Source organism: Erythrolamprus reginae, chromosome Z (assembly GCF_031021105.1).
Source record: "Erythrolamprus reginae isolate rEryReg1 chromosome Z, rEryReg1.hap1, whole genome shotgun sequence".
Classification (NCBI taxonomy): domain Eukaryota; kingdom Metazoa; phylum Chordata; class Lepidosauria; order Squamata; family Dipsadidae; genus Erythrolamprus; species Erythrolamprus reginae.
The window spans coordinates 72,302,079-72,328,450 of NC_091963.1; the positions used below are offsets into that span (position 1 = coordinate 72,302,079).

Genomic DNA, 26,372 nt, shown 5'->3' on the forward strand with positions numbered 1-26,372 from the left:
CCCCAGCAGAGTATAGTGGAATAAAATTTCAAGATATAAAGATTTAATAGGACAGTCAAAAAGGTTGAAAACCTTTGCCACCCGCCAAATCTTTTTCTTTTCTTTTCTTTTTTTAAATTTTTTTTATTATTTTTCATGAAATAGACATACAGACATACAAACATTAAACATAGAGTGGGGATGTATTTCCCCGCTTCTTTTGAAAGTATACATTCAAATAGAAAAAAGAATACATAATCAAACATTTGTTAAATGTTAAAAAGTCTAGTAAAAAATTTTCAAATCTTAAATGCAATGTTAGTACGGTATAAGTAAAAATTCTTAATATGTTGTTTATGTGTAATATATTCATCTAGTCAAACATTTAAACAAGTCTCAGTTACTAAACATACATAAAACAAAGTTCTTAATATGTTGCTTGTAAATAAACTATTATATCATGATCATCAACAAATACATTTGAGCTACTATTAATATTGTTATTATCTAAATAAAAACAGATACATCTCTTATTTTTTCTTATCTAACCATTTATATATATTATTCCATGTTTCATAAAATTTAGTATCTTCTTGATCGTTTAATCGTCTTGTCATCATGTCCATTTCAGCGCAATCTAATATTTTAGCTATGACTTCTTCTTTCTTGGGGATTTCCTCCCCCTTCCAGTTTTGCGCATATATTATTCTAGCCGCAGTTAATATGTGTATGATTAAATAAAGAGTTTCTTTCTTATAAGTCTGATTGGTAATTCCTAATAAGTAAAATTCCGGGGTGTTATCTATATCATGCTTTAATATTTCTTTTAATATCTTCTCAATCATCTTCCAATAAATTTTGGCTTTACCACATGTCCACCATTGATGGTAATAAGTTCCTATATCTTTCTTGCATTTCCAACATAGTGGGGATGTTTTAGGAAACATTTTTGCTATCCTGTTTGGTGGGAGATGCCATCTATAAAACATTTTAATTTGGTTTTCTTTTAATGAAACTGACTTGGTCATTTTCCAATTATTAATCCAAACTTTTTCCCAAGTATCTATATCTATTTCCTTACCTATATTTCTGCACCATCTTATCATAGTATCTTTTAAAGTCAACTCTATATTTTTGTGAGCGATAAGAAATTTATATATTTTCCCTATCATTTTTACTGGATTGGTGGTAATTAAATTACTTAGCAAATTCTTACTTTTATTAAAGATGTAAAGAGTTTTATCCTTCTGGTATCTGGATCGAATCTGGGCATAATGCCACCAGTCTATTATTATCCCTTCTTCTTGTAATTTATTCCTAGGTTTTAGCTTCATCTGGTCATTTAATAATTCTTTATATCTATAAAATATTTTCGTGTCTTTTATAGACTTTGGATGTGTTATTGCTTCTAGGGGGGCTATCCATTCTGGAACATTTAAGAAGTGATTTTTCTTTATGTCTTTCCAAACCTCTAATAGATACTTCCTTAATGTGTGTCTTTTAAAATATGAGTGATTTTTTTCCTTGTCATACCATATAAATGCATGCCAACCCAACATGAGATCATGTCCTTCTAAATTTAATATTCTTTTATTCTCTAAAGTTATCCAATCTTTAATCCATGTTAAGGCGGCAGCCTGGTAATATAATTTCCAGTTTGGAAGACCAAATCCTCCTCTTTCTTTAATGTCTTCTAAACAGTTTATTTTTATCCTTGCTTTTTTCCCTTGCCATATAAATTTTTTAACTAAATTTGTCAAAGTTCTAAAAAAGGTTCCCCCTGGATTTATTGGAATTACCTGAAAGAGAAATAAAACCTTAGGCAAAATATTCATCTTAATTGTAGCAATTCTTCCTAAAAATGATATTTTCAGGTTATTCCACGTTTCTAAATCTTTTTTAATTTCTGATAATAATTTTATATAATTATCATTTTTTAATGTTATTGTTTTCGCTGTTAAATTTATTCCTAAATATTTTACTTTTTTTACGGTTTTTATTCCAGAAATATTTTCTAATTTAGTTTCTTGTATTTTATTCATATTTTTAGTTAAGAAAAAAGTTTTGCTTTTATTTATCTTTAAACCTGCTACCTTTCCGTATTGTTCAATAGTTTGCAATAAAGAAGGAACTGTTGTTATCGGTTCTTCAATTATAAACGTTAAGTCATCTGCAAAAGCTTGGAGTTTGTAAGTTTCGTCTCCTATAGTTAAACCTTTTATTTCAGAATCCGCTCTTATTTTAATTAATAAAGTTTCAAGAGTCATAATGAATAACAATGGTGATATAGGACATCCTTGACGAACTCCCTTATTTATATCAAGTGTTGGTAATTGATTATTATTTAATATTATCTTAGTCGTTTGTTTTGAATATATAGTATCTATTAAATTAACAAATTTTGGGCCAAATCTCATTCTGTTTAATTGCATTTTTATAAATGTCCAGTTGACGTTGTCAAAGGCCTTTTGAGCATCTAAAAACATTAAGGATGCTGTCTTATCTGAATGTTGCTCATAGTATTCTAATGTATTTATTACAGTTCTAAGATTGTTTTTAATTTGTCTCCCTGGTAGAAATCCATTTTGGTCTTGGTGTATTATTCCATTTATGATTCTTTTAAGTCTATCTGCATAAATGGCAATAAATATTTTATAATCTACATTTAATAAAGATATGGGTCTATAATTTTTGATTTTTACTGGGTCAGTGCCGGATTTGTGTATTAAAGTTGTCAACGATTCTGACCAAGATTTCGGAATTTTACCCTCAAGTCTACATAAATTAAAAGTTTCTAACATATGGTTTCTTATTATTTCGTTTTCTATCTTGTACCATTCTGCCGGTATAGCATCTGGACCAGTGGCCTTATTGTTTTTCTGTTTTTTAATTATAGTTAGGAGTTCTTCCATTGTTATTGGTCCATCCAAAATAGTCTGTTGGTCTTCTGTTATTTGTGGTAATTTTGAAGCCTGTAAGTAGTTAAAAACTTCATCTTCGCTAACATTGTCTTTGGCATAAAGATCTTTATAAAAATTATACACAATATCCGCCTTTCCTTCTGTATCATATTTTATTGTACCATCTTTATCTTCTAATTTTTTTATCAATTTGGATTGACTCTGCTTTCTAAGTTTATATGCTAACCATCTGCCTGGTTTATTTGCATGTTCAAAATAATGTTGTTTTGCTCTTTTAATTTTTTCAGTTATTTGATTTTGTTCTATAATTCTGATTTTATGTTTAATTACATTTATTTCTGTTTTAAAATCTCTGTTCTTGGTGTGTTGCTGCGATACAAATTCCAGTTGTTTTAATTCATTTATTAATTGTACGTACTTTAATTTATTTTCCTTGTTATATTTTGCTATATAGGATATTGTTAACCCTCTTATATAAGCTTTGAGTGTATCCCATAGATTCTGTGGAGTGGTGTCTGGAGTTTTATTGATTTCAAGAAATATTTTTAATTCCTTTTCGATCCAATCCTTATATTTCTTATCATTTAATATATTTCTATTCATCCGCCAAATATTCTGTTTATTATTCATTCTTATATAAACCACTATTGGATTGTGGTCGGCCCATGTATTGACATCTATCTCTACCTCCCTTATTTGTTCTGCGACCATTTTTGGTGTCCATACCATGTCTATTCTTGTCCAAATTTTGTGGGGATTAGAATAAAACGTAAATTGTCTTTTAAGGGGGTGTCTTTCCCTCCATATATCATTTAACAGTAATTCTGCTTTCATTTTTTGGAAAGTACTAGGTAGTAAATTTCTTCTTGTTTTTTTTACTTTTTTTCCTTTTATTATTACTCCCCCCCCCTGAATGGTCTAGTTGCCTGTTCATAATAGCATTAAAATCACCTATTATTAATACATTCTCAATAGCTAAATCTATTATTATTTGATGTAAATTTTTATAAAATGTCATTTGGTCTTCATTGGGAGCGTAAATAGAAACAACCACTATAGGTCTAGGTTCAATATCAACTTGTACAATCAGTATTCTACCGTCATTATCCTTATATATTTGTTTGGAATTTATAGAATTCTCTACATACATCACCACACCTCTTTTTTTTTGATCTGCTAATGCAGCATACATTTTTCCAATTTTAGGATTCAACAATAATTTTTGATTATCTTTTTTAATATGTACTTCTTGTAATATTGCAATTTGAGCATTTTGACTTCTGATTTTGGAAAAGATTTGTTTCCTTTTCCTTGATTCATTAAGTCCATTAACATTTACCGAAAAGATCTTTAAATCTTTACTTGTTGTCATTTAGTAGGTTTTTTGGTTTCTCGCTGGGGTTGAACTCTTCTAGCACCTTGGTCCTGCTCTATTGCCTGGGCAGTGGCCCCCAAAAGTTCTTCTTGTTGGATTGCTAATTTCTCCCCTGGTTGCTGTTGTGCTGGTTGTTGTTGAGCCTCTTGTTGCTTATCTGAAAAGTCCATGTGGCTGATGCCACTATTTTCAAAGAAATACCTAGCTTGTTCTACGTTTTCCAGCTTGTATCTTGTAGAGCGCCATGTCAGAGAAAGACCTTGTGGGATTAACCAACGGTAGGTTATATTTTCTTTGATCAAAATTCTGGTAAGAAAATGGTAATCTCTTCTGCTCTCTCTGACACTTCTTGGAACTTGTTTTAATATTTTTATTTCAACTCCTTGATGTTGGAGTTTGGAGTTTCTTGCCCAATGGAGTATGTCGTCTCGCAAAGTTTTCCTGGTAAATTTGATATGAATCTCTCTTGGGAGGTTGTGGCGACGGATGTAGCTATTCGAAGTTCTGTAAACTTCATCGATTTCTTTCACTAGCGCAGCAGGATCCTCCTGGAGTATTCCTCCAATAGTTTCCGCCATAGTCATTTTTAAATCTTCATCTTTTTCCTCTTTCATATTCTGAAATCGTAGTCCATACGAAGCACGTTGCATCTCCAGCTGAATGATTGATTCATCATGTCTTCTATGTCTTGCATCAGCTCTCCCTTCAAGATAGTCTATTCTTTTTGCATTTTTGTCGGATTTCTCTTCAACCTTTTTCACTCGATCATCACTTTCTTGTAGTGTTTGTTGGATCTCCCTTATCTGGTCTTTCACCTCGCCCATATCGACTTTCAATTGGGCCATCTCCTTTTTAAATTCTGTCAAGTCTGCTTTTATAGCTTCTCTTTGTTGTGTTGCATCCTCTTTTATAGCCTCTCTTTGTTGGGTAGCATTTTCTTGAGATTTAAACATAAAGTCCTGCATATTGTTTAAAGTTTCTTGTAGTGTTGCAAAGTTGGACTGCATTGTTTTGTCTTTTTCTTTATCCTTGGAAGACATAGCTGACGCCTGGTGCGTCGGGGAAGGACGCGGCGACACTTGTGGAGAAGAGATTGTTGCAGTAGTTTGTTTTTTAACCATTTTAACAACAGTTGAAGAACTCGACATTATCAATTTTGAATCCACTATTTAAAATTCAAATTAATTTAAATCAATCTAAATTTATATGTAGTAAAAGGGAGAAAATTTCTATAAATTCCAAATCTATTCAATCTGTTTTATTAACAGTTACCCTTAAATTATAACTATTCAGTTATCAAGAAAATTCAAAATTCAAAATCCAATATATATTATTGTTATTATTATTATTATTATTTTAGAAATTTAAAAATTTAAAAATATAATACCAAAGAAAACAAATGTGAGACTTTTAGGAATAAGAAACAAATAAAAGTTAAAAATAAATGGTCTAATGCGAAGACAGAGTAAATAACAACGAAGAAAAAATAATAACTATTTTAAAAAGGGAGATTCTAAGGAGGTGAAGAGGAAAGAGGAAGAGAAAAGAGACTTAATAAAAAAGTAAAAAGAGGGAGAAAAAAGGAGAGAGAAAGAAAAAAAGAGGGGGAATATTTCAATTCAAATAATTAGAATAGAGCAGGAAACCAAGGTTTGCTAACAGTGCATAGTCTTCAATTCAAACTTCTTTTACAGATAGGAGTAAAAAGAAGGAAAATCAGAAGGGGATCAAAAAAGGATTAATTAATCAAAAAGAAAACACAGTATATATAGTTATAGTCTTCTTATAAATCAAGAAATTATACTAAATAAATGAAGAATGTGAATCCAAATGTCAGAAAATACAATTATACTTAATCCCAATTGCAGGTCTCAAAAAGAAAGTCAAATTAATAATTTTCTTGTGATTAAAATGGAGTCTATGTTCTTTTCCAAATTCAAGACAAAGGCAAAAAAAGTAGATCTCAAAATGGAGTCAGGTTAGAAGTCAGAAGTTCATATGACCAGGCAGATGTGAAAAGGTTCTCAAAAAAAAAAAAATCCCAAGTAAAAGGCAATCAGCAAGTAATCCAAAGTAATCCAAAGGCAATCAGCAAATAATCCAGCTAGGTTAATCCAAGGGTGAATATTCCAAAGGAGAGGTATCAGTTCCTTCTATTTCCCTTTTATTTTCAAGTTGTTATATTATGTTATTATGTTGCAGAGACAACAGGATGAGAAAAAAAAAATAAGGCAACAAAGTTATATTCCTCCGCTGTTGAAATGTCAGCCCGGAACACAATGTTTTTAACAGACTATAAAAAAGAAATTTTACTCATCATTACTGATTTCTTTTAGGCATTAAAATTTTCTAAATAGTCATTTCCAGTTTAAGTTCTTTTATTAGAGCATAAGGTAGAAAAGATGTTTTATAGATTCCAAAGTTCAAATGTAAAATGGAAACAATGAGAAGAATTAGTCTCGGCTGTTATTTGCGGATGAGTCTCAAAGAGAAAAAAAAAACTTTCGCTTTCGCCTTGTTAAAGAAAGCTTTCCCTTGAGGGTTCAGAACGATCAAATCTTCTAATTTTAGTCTTGAAACAAAGAGGAATTTTTTTACCTTGAGTCCTTTATCGAATGTATTCTTTTTCAGTTGGTTAAGTGTAAAACTTTCACTTCAAGAATTTTTCTCAGCTTCCCGCTGGGTGAGGGGAGAAAGCGCTGGCCGGTCCTCTTAGGCAAAGAGGATCGGTTCTCCCGTCTTCGAAGCTGCGGGGCGAACCGCTGCCTCCGGAGTCTCAGCGATGGCTCCTCGGGCAGAGGGGAGCCCCCTGTTCTGGGATCGGGCCATCCGAGCCCGATCCGATCGCAAATGCGACCTTCGAAGGGGGTAGAAGGGATCGCCTGGCAGAGCCCTGCCAAAGATGTCCCGCCGCGATCTCCGCCAAACCGGAAGTCTCCAAAAATCTTTTTCTTAAGAGCCCGTGACATATGCAAACCTAACGGGGTATCGGGGACGCCCAGGGGCATGTCATTGTTGCTATCGCCCTCGTACTGGTCAGAGAAATCACGCCGGGATTCACTATCGCTATCCTCATCCTGAGGTCCATCCTTCACAGATTTGCCTTTGCCCTTGTGCTTCTTGGTAGCTTTAGCCCCCCACACTTGGGACCCAACTTGTGATAAATCTGCCTTGTGTTTGCGTGTATTTGTTTCACCGTCATGGTGCCTGCCCCAAGGTCCCTTTGAATGAGACCACCTGTGGTCAGGCATTGGACACTTACCCCAGCGGGCCAAGCCCTCCTCCTCCTTGGAGAGCGCTCGTGCTCCAAGGCCACCTTGCGCATGCTCATCCTCTTGCTCATACGGCCTGTCCTCCTGTTGTCCAGTTCCTCATCCAACCACGAAGTGTCCAGCTCCTCAAGTTGGGCCCTGAGCCTCGAGGTGCCACGTAGGCGATGTCTCCCAGGGCTGCCCTCCCTGACATCCAACTTGGCTAGAAGAACAGAGAGCAAATGGGTGGGTAGCACCATCTTGCCTTTCCGGGAGTCGGACTCTTCGTCTCCCTCAACTGATCCTGCCACCAGCTATCACGGGCAGGATGCTCTGCCACCTGGGGCGTGTTGGTGCTCCGGCCCTGTCGGGCCTCCGTCATCGCCTTACCCCCTGCTTCCTGCATGGGGACCTTCCCTGCTCCCTCCCCTGGGCTAGCCTGTGGTGACCCCCTTATTAGGCCCACCCCAGAAGGGGGCTTATGGGCCTTCTTACCCAGAGTCGCCTGCATGGCCTCCACCCAGAGCCTCATGGAGGCCCGCTTCCGCCCCATCCAAGGGGTGTCAGGGGGTTGACTGCTGCCACCACCCTGCTACTGCTGGTACTTCCATTCCCACCGGTGGCCTTCCAGCGCCCTTTGGGAGTCTTCCCCTATGCTCTCTGGCCCATGCTCCAAAAGGGTATGGATATCCTAAAAAAAATCCCCTGCCTTGGCCAAACCCTTCCCTGGGTATCCCCGGCTACAAGCCTGATAGGACCCATCTGACCACTCTCTGCAGCATGTGGTGCTGAGCAGTGACCTGGCGGCGTGTCTGTCTTCAGGTGATCTTGGCTTCAAAGAGGGGTGGTGCCGGGAGGAGGCCTCCTAAATACCCTCCTCCCTGGCCTGCCCACAAGACAACCAGTGCCTGCACATCACATGATGTCATGTCGGCAGTCTCGCTCCCTCTCGTGTCAATATGGCAGCCTCCTTGCTCCCCCGTCCCCACTGCAAATGCCACCGGCCAGGTAGGCAGCCAATGGTCCTTTCTTGGATGCCCATACCAATGCTGTTCTCAAAATATTAGTTCTTAGACAAGGTGCAAATACCACATCATAATCCTTATCTGTTTGAGCAAATCCCTGAGCAACTAATCTTGCTTTATTGGTGACAGAGCTATCCACACTATTGTTTAATTTATACACCTATTTGCAATCTATTGAATGGTCCCCTGGTAACTTCACATCATTATATACTTCAAGATGTTAATTCCTTAGTCATTGCTTCCTGCCAAACTTTTTGATTCTTTTCAGGATACAACTTTATTTCACTAAAATTATAAGGTTCTACAGTTACTTGGCAAACAATACTAGCCTGAAATTTATCAAGCGGTCACCTTTCTCTAGTACCTCTCCTAGGCAAGTCAGTACTTGTACTAGAAATTTCCTCTTCCTTTATTTCTATCTTTACCTCCCGAAATAAACGAGGCTTGGTGTTCGGATTGCTACTTTTTATTTTTGGAAAGGCAGAAATAACATTGTCTTTCTAGTCGCTGCAGTAACCATAGGCACAAATGGAGAAATGGCTTTGGGTTACAGTTTTTATACCTTCCTATTACCTGCCCAGACTAACTGATGGTAACTTAAATTTCCCGCTCAACAAAACAACCAATCAACTTCAAACAACAATTATTCAACTATTTAAATGTGGTTAATGAATATTCAACACCCCTCCCCTCTTGGTTCAGTGAAAGGTTAATCAGTAAGCCATGTGACAAAATCATCTAACTGACTGGGTCTGCGCACCTCCCTCTCAAACCTGCGCAGATCAGTCGAGTCCTGGAGTTCGAAGGAAGAGGAGGTTGTTTCGTCAGTGACTTCACAGACTGTCCCTGGCCTTACCAGTGGGACAGATACATGTGTTGAGTCCACAGATACTTTGCTGGCCTCCTTGGGAGCCTCTCCCACAATGCTGGAAAATCACCGGGGGCTTGGTAAGTAAAAGTCTAAGTCTATATTGTCCAATCCGTTGTGGCTTTGTTGGTTTGTCCGTTGGGTTGAGATCCATGTGGGGAGTGAATGAGTACAGTCCCGGTTAATGTCCACATTTGGTTCTTCTTGTTGGAGGGTCGCCGGTTCCAGGCGCCTCTTTAAATGGTCAATGTGCTGCTTCCATGTGCGGCTGTCCTCCAAACAGATGGAGTACAGTGATCCCTCGATTATCGCGGGGGTTACGTTCCAAGACCTCCCGCGATAATTGGTTTTCCGCGGTATAGTGGTGCGGAAGTAAAAACACCATCTGCGCTTGCCCGCCTGCCCGCCGCTCGCCCATTCGCCGCTCGCCCGCCCGCCCGCCACTTGCCCGTTCACTCGCCGCTCGCCCGCCGTTCGCTGCTCGCCCGCCCGCCGCTTGCCCGTTCACTCGCCGCTCGCCCGTTCACTCGCCGCTCGCTCGCCCGCCCGCCGCTCACCCGTTCGCCGCTCGCCCGCCCGCCCCACCCGTTCGCCGCTCGCCCGCCCGCCCACCCGCTGCCTGCCCGTTCACTCGCCGCCCGCCCGCCGCTTGCCCGTTCGCTCGCCTGCCGCTCCCCTGCCGCTCACCCGCCCGCCCACCGCTCGCCAGAAAGAGTGAGAGAAAGAAAACAAGAGAGGGAAAGTGAGAAAAAGAGAGAGAGGGGGAGAGATAGAGAAAGAGAGAGAATGACAGGAAAGAAAGAGAAAGAGACAGAGAAGTGATTCTTGGTGATGACGTATGACGTCATCGGGTGGGAAAAACTGTGGAATAGAAAAAAAACCGTGAAGGATTTTTAAATTATTATTTTTTGAAAAACCGTGGTATAGTGTTTCGCGAAAATCGAGACCGCGAAAATCGAGGGATCACTGTATATCTTTGGGGCCATTTGTTGTACAACAGTTCCTTTAAGCCAGTTTAAACCCCCATCAAAGTTTTTAGCAAACACAGTTTGACCCACATACATAGTTCTCTCAGGGGACACATGTTCATTTTTCCTGTTCTCACAATAAGATGGGTGCAACCTATCTAGGGGAGACCTCAATCTTCTACTCATTAACAGTTCAGCTGGGCTCTTGTTAGTTACTGCATTTGGGGTAATATGCTGCATGAACAAAAACTGGTCTAGGCGCTCTTGAATTTCCCCTGGTCCTGACCTCTTTAATGCTTCTTTTGCTACTCTGACATATCTTCTACTTGCCCATTGGTCCAGAGGGAATAAGGTGAAATGAGTGCATGTCTAATTCCCAATTGGTCTAAGAAAAGTTCCTTTTGTCTTAAAGTAAATTGTGGCCCATTATCTGAAACCACCACATCTGGGCACCCATGGGTTGCAAATAAATGATGCAATGCTTTGATGGTGGCACACGTTGTGGTACTTCCCATAGCTATAATTTCCACCCACTTAAAATAAGCATCAACAATTACCAGAAAGGAATGAGACTCTATTGGGCCTGCGTAATCTATATGGATTCTGGACCACGGCCCTTTTGGTGTCTCCCACTCTACTGGGGAAGTCCTAGGGGTTTTTGGTCTGGATTCTTGGCAGGGGTCACAAGTGGCTACCTATTTCTCAATGTCTGAATCCAGGCCTGGCAACCACAGATGCCATCTGGCCAAACTTTTCATTTGCACTACTCCAGGGTGACCCCTATGTAACATCTCCAAAACTCTGTTTCTCAAATTGGATGGAATTACACCTCTATCACCCCACAAAATACATCCCCTCAAATAAGACAATTATTTTTGTTTGCTTTTAATATCTCACATACCCACATACCCACCCTCTCAAAATATGATTGGCAACTCTCTGCAAAATTGGGTCTAGCCTGGTATTTTCAGCAACTTCTTTTGGCTGTGGTTACTGGCTTCTCATCTAGTTCAATTAACAATATATCAGAGGCTGGAGCAGGGTCTTCTATGTTTGGAGCCATTGGACACCTACTCAGGGTTTAGGGGTAGTGATTTCTGACAGTCTCAAAATGGGTGAACAGTGCAGCCAGGCGGTAGGGAAAGCAAGTAGGATGCTTGGCTGCATAGCTAGAGGTATAACAAGCAGGAAGAGGGAGATTATGATCCCGCTAAATAGAGCGCTGGTGAGACCACATTTGGAATACTGTGTTCAGTTCTGGAGACCTCACCTACAAAAAGATATTGACAAAATTGAATGGGTCCAAAGATGGGCTTCAAGAATGGTGGAAGGTCTTAAGCATAAAACGTATCAGGAAAGACTTAATGAACTCAATCTGTATAGTCTGGAGGACAGAAGGAAAAGGGGGGACATGATCGAAACATTTAAATATGTTAAAAGGGTTAAAAAGGTCCAGGAGGGAAGTGTTTTTAATAGGAAAGTGAACACAAGAACAAGGGGACACAATCTGAAGTTAGTTGGGGGACAGATCAAAAGCAACATGAGAAAATATTATTTTACTGAAAGAGTAGTAGATCCTTGGAACAAACTTCCAACAGACATGGTTGATAAATCCACAGTAACTGAATTTAAACATGCCTGGGATAAACATATATCCTATCCTAATATAAAATACAGAAAATAGTATAAGGGCAGACTAGATGGATCATGAGGTCTTTTTCTGTCGTCAGTCTTCTGTGTTTCTATGTTTCTATATATACTCTTTAAATGCATTTGGCATAGCTAAACTAACATTTTTACATGCTCTCTGTACATTACTCACATTCTGTTTTCTACTTCTTTTACAGAATTTAGCTATATGACTCTTAGCCCCACAAGAATAACATTTCCCAACAAAATATACATTTTAAAATATTTTCTCTTCTTCTTGTGGATGTTTCTCTCTCATCTGTTTTCTATCCTGCCTTCTCCTTGATTCCTCTATAAGTCTTTCAGTTATGCCAGTCAATGTTAGTTCATCTCTGGTCAAAACTGCCATTATAACTCTCATCCAATGAAGAAAGAAACCTGATGCAACTCAGAAAATGTCAGTTCTTTGTCTTTGCTAGCAACCAGTTCTTTGCTAACATATCACCACCTTTCAGCAAACAGGCTCTAAACAGCTTTCATATTTCACTCTTTCCTGGGAAATGTCCCAAAGTCCCATTATCTAGAGGTTCTGGTCCTTTTGGACCAGACCAGATCTCTCCTGCAGGGAGAGTGATGCATAGCAAACTGCCAGGGGCCTGCCAGGGGCCGGCATGCCCCACTGGGCAAACTGGCTTGTCTCGCACTGGCTGTGGTGAAACCAGACAGGTAGTCGTGCCTGTTCCAACAGAGCTGCAGAGACTATGCAAGCCAGGATGGTAGCTGAATGATTCCATCTGGAAAGAGAATTGGAGGAGTTACCTGCAGAGGGAAAGAAGAGATTTCCTGTCTATGGTGGTAAGTAGAGAGCACCTGAATGGGATTTTAGCCTTTTGTTTCTTGCTTGGTTGCTGGACGGAGTAAAAATGGCCTGAGATTGAAGAAAGCAGCTATCTGTGCAGTGTGGAGTTTCAGTGGAAGCTTTGAAAGTAGCGAATAGCTCTTCATTTGATTTTTTAAAACTACCTATTTGGTTTTCTTTCAAATTCTCCTTTTGGAATTTGGAATTTTAAACATCTGTTGTAAGAATATTTAGAAGTTACTAAAGTTATTTAGAAGTTAATAAAAGATACTAGCACTTTCTTTTTCTCTTCTCTCACAAAGTTACAAATTATAAAAATAATTGAGTATACATAATGAATGGGATTTATTAACATTTTAATCTTATGGGAGCTTATCAATGAAAATATATACACTCTCTGTCACGCTGTGTATTGCCAGCCCCAGAGACATTCAGTAATTAAATAGTTAACAGTGTGTTTGTTAGCTCCACCCATTATGATGTAAAATCCTGCCATGTCATACATGCATCATTTCCTTTCTTCTTGAAAAACTCCATCTTCTTTCTTTGTCTTCAATGATGTAGCACGCATAGAAGATGCCTCTGATAGGCATTAGTTATATTTTGTTATTTTCTTAATAAAAGTAACTTTGTTTGAAAGCTGTTTCTCTACTTTAATCCATCGACTCTCAGATTTGATTTATTGTAGTCCACGCGGGCTATAATTTATCTACTAAATCTGTCACTCTCTCTATATACAAATATATAAGCAAGTGATATAAAGTGTAAAATGGAAGAATTATATAAGAGGAGAAAATTTAATGGCTTATAAATGAAAAAAAAGAAAATAGCTTTGATCATTGCGTATAATATAGGTGAGATATTTGACAATGATTATGATTATTTTTGGATGACCTTTTTTCTCTTCTCTTCTTTGCTCTCTCATTTCTTTTTTTGTTATTATTATTATGATTGATTAATTATAAATTGCTTATTTGACTTATGGTGGGAGGAAAGGGGAAAAGAAAAGGGAGGAGAGCTATAATAACAAGAGTATGATTAATATGGGATAATAACCAACACTAATTATGTTAGGCATCATAAGGAAAGACAGATGAAACAACAAAGAGTTAAAATCAATAGATAGGGAAGATTATCACATTGAGTTCAATAGTGGAAGATATTTAGAATTAGGGATAATATATAGATTAGGGAAATATATAGATTAGGAAAGATTGTGGCACTGCATTTAGCAATGAAAATAATTAGAATAGGGAAGATTATTGCACTGATATAACAGTGACACACAGATTAGGGAAGATTATTTCACTGGGATTGGCAGTGGAGTTTATAGATAAGGGAAGATTATTACACAAAGAATGGCAGTGGAAAATATCTAGATTAGGGAAGAATATTAATACTTTGGTGGAATAATGATTTATATTTATTTTAATCTGTTAAAGTAGAAACGATATGCAATGGTACCTCGTCTTACCGAACTTTTCGAGATATCAGATGTTCCATATTTTTTTGCCTCATCTCATGAACCATTTTCGTCTTACGAACCCTTGCTTCTCTCTCGGCTGCTACAGCTGAAACGGTGCATCAGAGGAACACTCTGCAGCCACCCCATCCCACTGCTAAAATCCTCCCTCGCCTACCTCTTCCTTCGCCCCATCTTGCTTCCAAAATCATCTCTCCAGCTGCCTCTATTTCCCTTTGTTTGGTCCTCTATTCCCCAGTTCTCCTCGCTGCCTGTCTCCACTCCGTTTGCCTTTGTTTGGTCCTCCATTCCTCTCTATGTGTCATCCAGCTTTCACAGCAGGTTTCTAAGCTTTCCTCTTCCCCATTCTCTGTGAGAGCTGGAGGACACATAGAGAGCAAACGGGGAAGAGGAGAGCTTATAAACCCTCCACGAAAGCTGGAGGACACATGGGGAGCAAACGGGGAAGAGGAGACCTTATAAACCCTCCATGAAAGCTGGAGGACACATGGGGAGCAAATGGGGAAGAGGAGAGCTTATAAACCCTCCATGAAAGCTGGACGACACATGGAGAGCAAATGGGAAAGAGGAGAGCTTATGCCCTCATGCCCTCATCACCTCAAGGTTCAACTACTGTAATGCTCTCTACATGGGGCTACCTCTGAAGAGTGTTCGGAAACTTCAGACATTCAGAAGCAGTGGAAGTGATGTGCCGGTGCCTGGAGGCTATTAGGGTCTTGATGGGTGTCAACAGACTCAAACTCAACCCTGATAAGATGGAGTGGCTGTGGGTTTTGCCTCCCAAGGACAATTCTATCTGTCCATCCATCACCCTGGAGGGGGAATTACTGATCCCCTCAGAGAGGGTCCACAACTTGGGCATCCTCCTTGATCCACAGCTTACAATAGAGAACCATCTTTCAGCTATGGTGAGGGGGGCGTTTGCCCAGGTTCACCTGGTGCACCAGTTACGGCCCTACCTGGACCGGGAGTCACTGCTCACAGTCACTCATGCCATCATCACCTTGAGGTTCGACTACTGTAATGGTCTCTACATGGGGCTACCTTTGAAAAGTGTTCGGAAGCTTCAGATCATGCAGAATGCAGCTGCGGGAACAATCATGGGCTTCCCCAGGTATGCCCATGTTACACCAACACTCCACAGTCTGCACTGGTTGCCAATCATTTTCCAGTCACAATTCAAAGTGTTGGTTATGACCTATAAAGCCCTTTATGGCATCAGACCAGAATATCTCCAGGACCGCCTTCTGCTGCATGAATCCCAGCGACTGGTTAGGTCCCACAGAGTTGGCCTTCTTCGGGTCCTGTCGATGAAACAATGTCATCTGGTGGGACCCAGGGGAAGAGCCTTCTTGGTGGCAGCCCCGGCTCTCTGGAATCAACTTCCCCCGGAGATTAGGACTATCCCCAACCTCCTTGCCTTTCATAAACTCCTCAAAACCCACCTCTGCCATCAGGCATGGGGAAATTGATTCCCCTGGGCTGTATGAGATGTATGATTATTTTTATATTAAGGGTTTTAAATTGTTTTAAGTATTGAATTTGTACTGTTTCTTGTTGCGAGCTGCTTTGAGTCCTCAGAGAGGGGCGGCATACAAATCTAATTAATAATACTAATACTAATAATAATAACAATAATAATAATGTGATCAGCAAAGAGTATATCCAGAGGCCCAGAAAAATTTTGAAGAGCAAACTGAATGGTGGCTACACTATCAAGGCTATAAATGCTTGGGTAATTCCTGTCATTAGATACACAGCTGGCATAGTGAACTGGACTCAAGCAGAGCTGGACAACTTGGACAGAAAAACCAGAAAATTAATGACGATCCATCATGCACTACACCCCTGCAGTGACGTTGACAGGCTGTATTTACCAAGAAAAATAGGCGGAAGAGGACTTTTGCAAGTGAAGCAGACAGTGGAAGAAGAGAAGCATGCATTAGCTGACTATGTGAAGGAGAGCAAAGAGTCAGTGTTGATGGAGTGGCAAAGAACTGGTGGGATCATAAGCCCAAAAAAGTGGTCGAAAATGAGCAAGCAAAACTATTGTGGGACTTCCGACTTCAGACTGACCGAATTCTGAAGCATAACACATCAGACATTCTGATTATGGAGAAAAAGAAAGTATGGATCATCGACATCACAATCCCAGGGGACAGCAGAATTGAGGAGAAGCAGCTAGAGAAATTAGTGAAATACGAAGATCTAAAAATCGAGCTGCAATGACTCTGGCATAAGCCAGTGAAAGTGGTCCCAATGGTATTTGGCACGCTGGGTGCAGTGACAAAGGATCTCAGTGGACATTTGAAAACCATCGGAATTGACAAAATCTCCATCTGTCAATTGCAAAAGGCCGCTTTACTGGGTTTGGCAAACATAAGTCGCCGCTACATGATGCAGTCCTAGGTGCTTGGGAAGCGCCCGACTGGTGATGAAATACGAAATCCAGCATAGTGATCTTGTTTGCTGTGTTTGCCAATCCCAGTAAAGTGGCTTGAACAGGGTGAGGCTATCAGGGTGAGGCTTGCCCTGTCCTCAGCCATGTCTCTTGGCATGTGGGAGGGCTCACACCCCATGCCCTGGAACTGTGAGCCTCAAGGGCACCCCCTCCAATGCCCTGGCTGGGTAGGCCTTGAGCTTCTGGAGAGTGGCAGCCCATCACCTTACAAAAGATGCCCAACAGGACACCATGCAGTTGCTACTGATACCCATTTCCACCCCTTTCTGCCACCCCCAGTGATTAAAGGGAAAAGTAGCCAGTTAAATTGCTTTCTTGTCTACTGAAAGTGATGCACCCCCTAACCAAATCCCTGCTTCGTCTTCCAGTGTGGAATAGGGGTGTTTTTTCAGGAGGCCGATGTGGTGAAACAGTAGGGTGTGGGTGGTGAGCCGGCACTTTTATATGGGCTCCCAAGACCACTCACAGCCTCTTCTGTGTCTGTGCTGAACGCGCAGGGGCAGATGGGTGATCTATCGTTGTCACGTGAGACCACCTCCTCCCATGCCGGCTAAAATGCTGGGACCATATTTTTCCAGCCCAACGCAAATGCCGGCTCACCATCAAGCCATCCAGCCTTTCAACAGTGATAGTTGAAGTTGAGGTTGAGATAGTGGTTGATATATTGGAATATGATTTTGAGCATTTGAATTTCTATTTATCTGTGCAGTATTTTTTTTTCAAAAGATGTGAAACATGCTTCTAAATGAGAATCTATGTGTGATTTCTATGGAGTCAATGTATGTTTTTGTGCTTTTATGGTTGTTTCTAAAGTTTTGAAATTATCAGGCATAGTAGTTAGATTATCCAGTATCGATAGACATGATGGGCCGAAATGAAGAATGTGGAAGTTTGAAGGAATTGCTTATGCCCAGGCAGATATTGTGGGCATATTTTGAGCATATGTTGCATTTTTTGTATTTTTTATTCTCTTTGGTGGTTTTGTTACAGTTGTAACAAAATTGTAACAGTCATTGGTAGAAATGTCTTCAATTTGGGGGTGTTTGTGGAGTTTATTAAAAAAATTTGTTTGGCATTGTCAATAATGAGGTATAGGTCAATAAACAAGTAGTGGGTGACAATTAAATAGTATCAATAATCCATCAAAATAATTAATTAATATAAATGATAATCAAAATAATTAAGATCAATAATCAATCTAATTAATTAATATCAATAATCAAACAGTCTAATCGACAGCCAATTAATTAATTATACTAATTAATTCATGGATAACCAATAAATAATGAAGTATAGGGGGAGAAGTGGGGGGGTCTGATGGCTGCAGCAGCAGGGAATATTCCCTCTCTCTTGGGAATGTCCCCAATTTCTCATTCCTTTTCGACCAGACTGGCCTGGCAGGGGCTGGCATGCCCTGCTGGGCGAACTGACTTGTCTCGCCCCGGCTGTAGTGAAGCTGAACAAGAAGCCATGCCTGAGCCAATACAGCTGTGGAGGCAACGTGACGCCGGGATGGTAGCCGAATGATTACATCTGGAAAGTGAGTTGAAGGAGTTATTTACAGAGGAAAGAAGGGATTTCCTGTCTATGGTGATAAGTGGAGAGTGCCTGAATGGGATTTTATACTTTTGTTTTTGCGCTTGGTTGCTGGAAGGAGCTAAAATGGCCTGAGATTGAAGAAGGCAGCTATATGTGTGACGTGGCATTTCAGCGGAAGCTTTGAAAAGTAGCGAATTGCCCATCATTTGAGTCTTTCTAGCTATCTAATTGGTCTTCTTTGAAATTTGCCTTTTGGGATCTGGAACCTTAAATTTCTGCTGTAGAAGTTTTATTTTTCCTTTCTTATATAAACAAAGAGGAACATAATACCGGAAGAACAAGTCACTAAAAAAACGGAAAGAGCTGTAAAAGAGCTATCCAGAAAAGACTTGGAAAATTGTGTGACATCGTGTGGCCGGAGGAAATATAGCAGTTTGTTAAATGTCTAAAGACTTTGACATTTTGGCTATGAGGAGGTGGATCAGCTAATGCATGGAAGGAAGAAAATATTCAAGATGAAATTGACTGAGCTGAACTGAATTGATTTGAACTGATTTGATCTGATTGGACTGCTCAATTTGATTGAAGTTACATTTGGACTACTTGATTTGACTGAAATCACACTGGACAATATAATTTGAAATTAAATACTTTTAAGAATTAAATACTTTTAAGAAAATCCAGATCCAAAAGCTATCAGCACTTTCTTTTTCTTCTTTTCTCTTCTCTCACAAAGTTATAAAATATAAAAAGAATTGAGTATGCATAATGAATTGGATTTATTAATATTTTAATCTTATGGGAGTTTGCTAATGAAAATACGTATATTCTATACATATATACAAATATATAAACAAGTGATATAAAGTATAAAATGGAAGAACTGTACAAGAGGAAAAAATTTAATGGCTTATAAATGAGAAAATTGAAAAAAGCTCTGATTATTGTACGTAATATAGGTGAGATATTTGATAATGATTATGATTGTTTTTGGATGATTTTCTTTTTCTCTTTTCTTTTTTGTTCTTTTCTCTCTTTTTTTCTTCTGATTGATTGAATTATAAATTTCTGGTGACAAATAAAATAGGAAGAAGGGGGAAAAGAAAAGGGAAGAGAGATATGATTTCAGGAGTAGGATTAATATGGGATAATAATTAGCACTGATTATGTTAGGCATCATAAGGAAAGACAGATGAAACAAGGAAGAGATAAAATGAATAGATTATGGAAGATTGAATTCGATAGTGGAACATATTTAGAATTAGGAATAATATATAGATTAGGGAAATATATAGATTAGGGAAGATTATTGCAGTGATATGACAGTGACACACAGATTATGGAAGATAATTACACTGAGATTGGCAGTGGAATTTATAGATTAGGGAAGACTATCACACTAAGAATGGAAGTGGAAAATATCTAGATTAGGGAAGAATGTTAATACATTGGTCTTTCTTTTTTAATGAAAGATACTTTTCACACAAAATAATGGAATAATAATGATTTATATTTATTTTGATCTGTTAAAGTAGAAACAATATACTGATATAATGAAATAAGTGAAAGCAATGAATTGAGTAGGAAATACATTTTAAAATCTCTAACAACAACCCTTCCTCCTATGTATAGATTAAGATTTGATATGAATACTGCTTCTTTTTTTCTTTTTTTCTTTCCTTCCTGGGTTTTTAAAGAGAAGTAAATTCGGATATTTCTATTGTTAAGGGCAGTTATGATAAAATGAAGGTTTTTCAAATGAAAGCAGGAATGTGTTTACTAAGAACGTTAGAAAGAGACTGAAGCACGATGGTACAGTTATGAAAAATAGCAAACAGCCAAGATAAATTTAGATAGCTATAGCACTTTAAATACAAATGAAAGCGAAGAACAATATCTAAAATCCAGATGGTAGTATTTGGAAAGGAGGTAGCACAGGATGAATGATATTTACCAGAATAAATTGGATAAATAATTAGAAAAAAAATATTTATTTGGCTAAGAATTTGGCATTTGATATTGTATTGTATTATATTTTAATTTGAGGTATGTAAATTGGAATCTCTGTAAGGTGTGAAAAACAATAAAAAATTTATACCCCCTAAAAAATAATGAAGTATAGGTCAATAAACAAGTACTGGGTGACAATTAAATAGTATCAATAATCCATCAAAATAAGTAATTAATATGAATGATAAATCAAAATGATTAATTAAGATCAATAATCAATCTAATTAATTAAGATCAATAATCAAACATTCTAATTGACAACCAGCTAATTAATTATACTAATTAATGCATGGATAACCAATCAATAATTAATCAATATTAATGATAAATCAAAATAATAATTAATTAATATCAATAATAAAACAGTCTAACTGACAACCAGCTAATTAAGTATACTAATTAATGCATGGATAACAACCAGCTAATTAATTATACTAATTAATGCATGGATAGCAATCAATAATTAATCAATATTAATAATAAATCAAAACAGTTAATTAATATCAATAATCAATCTAATTAATTAATTAATATCAATAATGAAACAGTTTAACTGATAATCAGCTAATTAATTAGCAGTGTCGGCTGGCATGCCTGTGGGTGAGGCCTTTTCTGTGGCAGCTCTGTCTCTTTGGAACCAGATACCTCCCAGGATCTGGACTGCCCTCACTCTACTGGCCTTCCGTAAAGCCATAAAGACCTGGCTTTTCTGGCAGGCCTGGGGTCATTGATCAGATGGTATGCCATCAGGATCTGACCAAAAAAGACATGTATGGTTTTTAGCTGTTTTGCTTGATAATTGTGGGTTTAAAATTGTTTTGTGCTGTTTTTTAAGGGTTCTTTTTATATACTGTTTTTAGGGGGTTTTGTATTTTATATTTAAGGGATGTTTATATTGTTGTATTTGGTTGTAACCCACCTAGAGTCCTTCAGGAGTGGGGCAGCATATAAATTCAAATAAATAATAAATAAAATTATACTAATTAATGCATCAAGAAAACTAAAATATTTTTGTTTTGTTTTGTTTTGAATTGCTTTACTTGTTAGTTTACAGGTAGTGATGATAGCAGTAGTTGGTTCTGGTGGATCAGTGGGTCCTGCTAGGTGGAGATAATGTCAGTAATAGTAGTCAATGGGTGCAGTAGAAGTGAAATGTTAGCAGAGAAGAGAGGTTTCTCAGCAGAAATGGATATTTCATACAGATCTTTGTTATTTAGGGAAAATGCAGAGTTCCACTGGGCAGTTTTATAACCTTTGCTGGGTAACACATCCTTTATTCTGGGTTTTGCCATGTAGATTGAGGTGGACTAGCAGCCAGATAACTTTTTTTAAAAAAATGGTTTTAGATTTTTCGAACAATCTCTGCAAGGGGAACTCAAAAATGCATTTTCTTGTGGCAGCAAGCAACCACCTCATTTGGCACAACAATTTTTTCTTCACTTCCAAGCAGGATTACTTAAAGCTTTATACTTAAGCAAAGTCTTTTGTAGATTGATGCAGGAGGGTGGGTTTTTTCCCCTTCAAATGCTACTTCTTTAATGTAGCTTTAATGTAGTTCTTCTACTTTCTCATACCATGTGCAGTCCCTTTCATCTTGGCCAATGTTCCCTCTAATTTTTTTTCGGTGTGCGCGGAAAAGTATAGTGTCTGAGCGGCAGTCCTTTTGGGACTGGGCGGCATAGAAGTATAGATGAATGAATGAATGAATAAATAAATAAATAAATGAGAAAAAAATTCCCTTCTTTATTATTAAAAGAAATTAATAATAAAACCAAACCAAAATCTATTACTATTATTACTATCTTCTCCTCTTTTTCCATCCCTGTCTCCTCCCCCCTTGTGTGTGTGTGAACTCTTGAACCATTTCCAATAACAGGTGAGCTATTGGAAATGGTTCAAGAGTTCACACCCACACCCACACCCACACAAAGGGCTGGGGTTTTTTTTCTGTTATTATTTGGGTGCTTTTTACCATATGCTTTAAATCAAGAGTCATTTCTCTCTCTTTCTCTCTCCCCCTCTTGCTCTCTCTCTCTCTTTCTCTCTTGTTTTCTTTCTCTTCTCTCTCTTGCTATCTCTCTCTCCCCCCTTTCTCTCTCTCTCTCTCTTTCTCACTTACTTTCTCTCTCTCTCTCTGTCAGCGAGGGGGCTGCGAGAGCGCTTTCTCTGAGCTCTTCGGGGACGCCTGCCCTGCCTCTACTGCAGCCCTCTTGCTGAAAGTCCGGGACGAAAGCACTCCCAGCAAAGGAGCTGCGAGAGGGGCAGGGCGGGCATTCCCGAAGCGCGCGGAGAGAAGAGAAGCCACAGCCACAGCCGCAAGAGAAGTCGCGCCCCAAGGCAGGAGGCAGCGGAGGAGGAGAGGGGGCAGACCAGGCGGGCGGGGGGCAGGGCCGAGAGGCCAGGGGCACAAGGGGGCCGAAGGCACCATGGGGAGGCAGGGGAGGCAGGGGCGGCAGCGGCTCCCTTTCTTTCTACTGCTGGTGCCTCCCCCCCCCTGGGCTGGCAGGGGGATGGGGAGCGCGCGCCCATGGAAAAGGGTGCATGGGGGAATATTTTGGGGCGTGCGCGTGCGCACGCGCACAGATTACAGGGAACACTACTCTTGGCTATTTCTGCCCTGATCTTTCTGGAGAAATGCCCCAAAAGGATGTGAGACAAGGAATAGATATATCATATAGTAAAAATAAGTTATTTATTTATTCAATTTTTTAATGCCACCCTTCTCCTTAGATTCAGGGTGGCTTACAACATGTTAGCAATAGCACTTTTTAACAGAGCCAGCATAATATTGCCCCCACGATCTGGGTCCCCATTTTACCCATCTCGGAAGGATGGAAGGCTGAGTCAACTTTGAGCCAGTGATGAGATTTGAACCGCTGACCTGCAGATCTAGCAGTCAGCTTTAGTGGCCTTCAGTACTGCACTCTACCACTGCACCACCTCGGTTCTTTATATAATGGACCCTCTCATTCCTGTTACTGAGTCCTGATTAGAGGATATTTTCATTGTTGCCTAATAACTTGTTAAGCTGGAAAGGTAGTAAAATGAAAGGATCAATGATTTCCTATCATAATGGATACTGTAATGAATCCATATAATGCCCAGCTGGACTGGAACTGATAATAAAGAAGACCAATTGTTATGCTAATGCTTAATGCCAACTTTAAAATGGCTGGGTAATCTTTAACTGAGAAAACACCTTGCAACAACCTGCCGTTTTACATTGGCTAAGAGCTGTATCACAGTCAATCAAAGTGTCTCAATAACGTAGGGATTGTAGTTGATCAAGTAAAACAGATTTCTCTTCATGGCTCCCAGACTTTGTTTTATATTTATTGAATAATCCAATGTCTTGATCTAATGTAGATGCTCACTGTTCACATCATGATAAAGATACTCAAGATTCTGTTACTTTTGTATATCAATACATACAGTATATCCATACTTCTATAGCAGTTTATGGATTCATAATGATTAAAATAAATAATATGCTCTTTAGTTGTGTTAGAATTGTAAATTTAGAAATATTCTGAGTAGTAACAAGTTATGCATCTAAGCTTTTCTTCATTTGTATTGTCTTTTGTTCTCATTTCCTCCTTTTGTTCAGTATATGCAAATATCTGGTTCCATTGCTTCAATATAATAAATATCAATATCAACTTTAATATAATACTTATTTATTTATTTATTTTATTTGTTTGGATTTCTATGCCACCCTTCTCCACAGAATCAGGGTTACTTACAAAAATAATAATACAATACAAAATATAGCAAAGATAACCACAAATACATTCATATCATCGGCCGTGGCAAGATACCAATGCTCAACACCCCCAGGTCTGACAGCAAAAGTGAGTCTTTAGGACATTATGAAAGGCCAGGAGGGTGGGGGCAGTGTGAATCTCTGGAGGAAATTGATTCCAGAGGGCTGGGAATACCACAAAGAAGGCTTTCCCCTAGGCCCCACCAGATGGCATTGCTTAGCTGACGGAACCTGGAGAAGGCCAACTTTGTGTGACCTGACCAGCTGTTGGGATACATGAGGCATATAGGGCTGGGGTATATAAGCCATATAGGGCTTTATAGATCATAACCAGAGAGAGCCTTGATGCTGCAGTGATTAGAGTGCAATATTGCAAGCTACTTCTGATCACTGGCTGCCACCAGTTTGGCAGATCGAATCTCAGTAGGCTCTAGGTTGACTTGATCTTCCATCCTTCCAAGGTCAGTAAAATGAAGACCCAGATTGTTGGGGACAATATGTTTACTCTCTGTAAAGAGAGGGCTGTAAAGCACTGCAAAACAGTATATAAATCTAAATGCTATTGCTATAACCAGCACTTTAAATTGTGTTCAGAGACCAATCGGCAACCAATACAGCTCACAGAGTGATGGTGAGATATGTTCATGTCTTAGAAGGCCCAGCACAGCTCTTGCAGATGCATTTTGCACCAAAACAAACGTTCTTTTAAAGCCCCCATGTAGAGGGCATTGCAGTAGTCTAACCTTGAGATGATGAGGGCATGAGTATCAATTATTATATTTAAATATAATAAATATTAATATTAAATATCCATTACTTCTCTTTTTATCTTCTGTCTAGTTATCAAACCTCCAATACATCAGTCCAAGAAATCCAATTTTGCCTCTGCAAATACTACCTTCCCACATTTCCACAAGAAAACTGAAGACTACTTGGTGAAATACAAACTGCTTGACCAGAGGGGCAGAATGAAGAAGATTCAGCATATCTCTGAGCATTGGAATAGGAAATAGGCCAGGTTTCCACTTATTAATGAAGGAAACTCTGAAAGTTATACAGATTATTCAGACAGCAAGCAAATATACAATTAAACAAATATAATGGAAGCATTCTGCTTAGACACATTCTCCTTATGTAAAGGTTTGCCTCTCCAATCTTTGATTCCAAAAGGAGCTTTGTGATAGGAAGGTTTGTGATAAGAAGAGATTAGGCAAGAACTGAACTTTCTCATTTAGAACCAGCTATTTAAAACAATGCTAACCAAGCCCCTCCCACACTACATCAATGCAGGGAAACAGAAACTTCATATACAGACTACTCCATCTCCCCCCCCCACTCCTCCCATCAAAATACAGTGATACCTCTACCTAAGAATGCCTCTACTTAAGAACTTTTCTAGATAAGAACTGGGTGTTCAAGATTTTTTTTGCCTCTTCTTAAGGACCACTTCCTACTTAAGAACCTGAACCTGGAAAAATTTCAGGCCCGGCCAGTTTCCTGCCATTCTCCCTTTAATCTTGGCCATCTCGGGCTTTTCTGGGCTGTCAAAGGAACCTTTCAGTGGTGCTTAAGGAGGTTTTGGCAGTCTAAAGTGAACAAAGCATTTTCCTTTCTCTGGGTGCTCTGCCAGCACCCAGAGAAAAGAAATGCTCCCTTTGCTCTGGGCAGCCCAGAGCGAACATAATGTTTTCCTTTCTCTGGGTGCTTGGAGAGGGAATAAACCACTTCACTCTGGTAACTCCCTCACACTGCCTCCCATACACCCAGCAAGAGGTTGCCTCCCAGAGCATCTGGGCGCAGAAAGGCAAAAGTGGGCACTTCACCCCGGCCAGATCAACTCGGCTTCAGCCAAACCGAGAAGTCACCACTTTTTATGTTGTGTGTATATTTGAAAAAACCAACAAAAATATTTAAATATATATTAAAAAACACAGTGAAGGAAAGGCACCGGTTACAAAGTGAGCAAGCAAGAGGAGACAGGAGCCCTTCAGCATGGGAAGAAAGAGGAAGCAGGAAGAAGCAGCAGCAACTGCCTTTCAGTCAAAGAAGTGGGTGGTTCCCCTCTCTCACCTGCCTGGGTTTCTCTCTCTGGCACAGTGAATGGGAAACAGCCTCGCACCAGGTGTATGGGAGGCGTGTACTCCTCCTCGCCGCCTCAGAGTCCCTCTTTTTTTAAGCCTTAAAGTTTTGATTTTTTTTTATTCCCCTCCCCTCCCCTTCTTCCTTCAGCAGCGACTGTCC

At 39.1% G+C, this 26,372-nt stretch overlaps 1 protein-coding gene across 1 annotated transcript in view; it reads left to right on the top strand.

Annotated features, from left to right (window-relative positions):
• Nucleotides 1–25,144, top strand: part of PDE1C (phosphodiesterase 1C) — a 671,297-nt gene extending 646,153 nt beyond the window's left edge. The window contains exon 21 of the mRNA XM_070726332.1: nucleotides 24,972–25,144. Within this exon, the coding sequence (XP_070582433.1) occupies nucleotides 24,972–25,144 (173 nt within the window). The remainder of the gene's footprint in view (nucleotides 1–24,971) is intronic.
• Nucleotides 25,145–26,372: the final 1,228 nt, after the last annotated feature.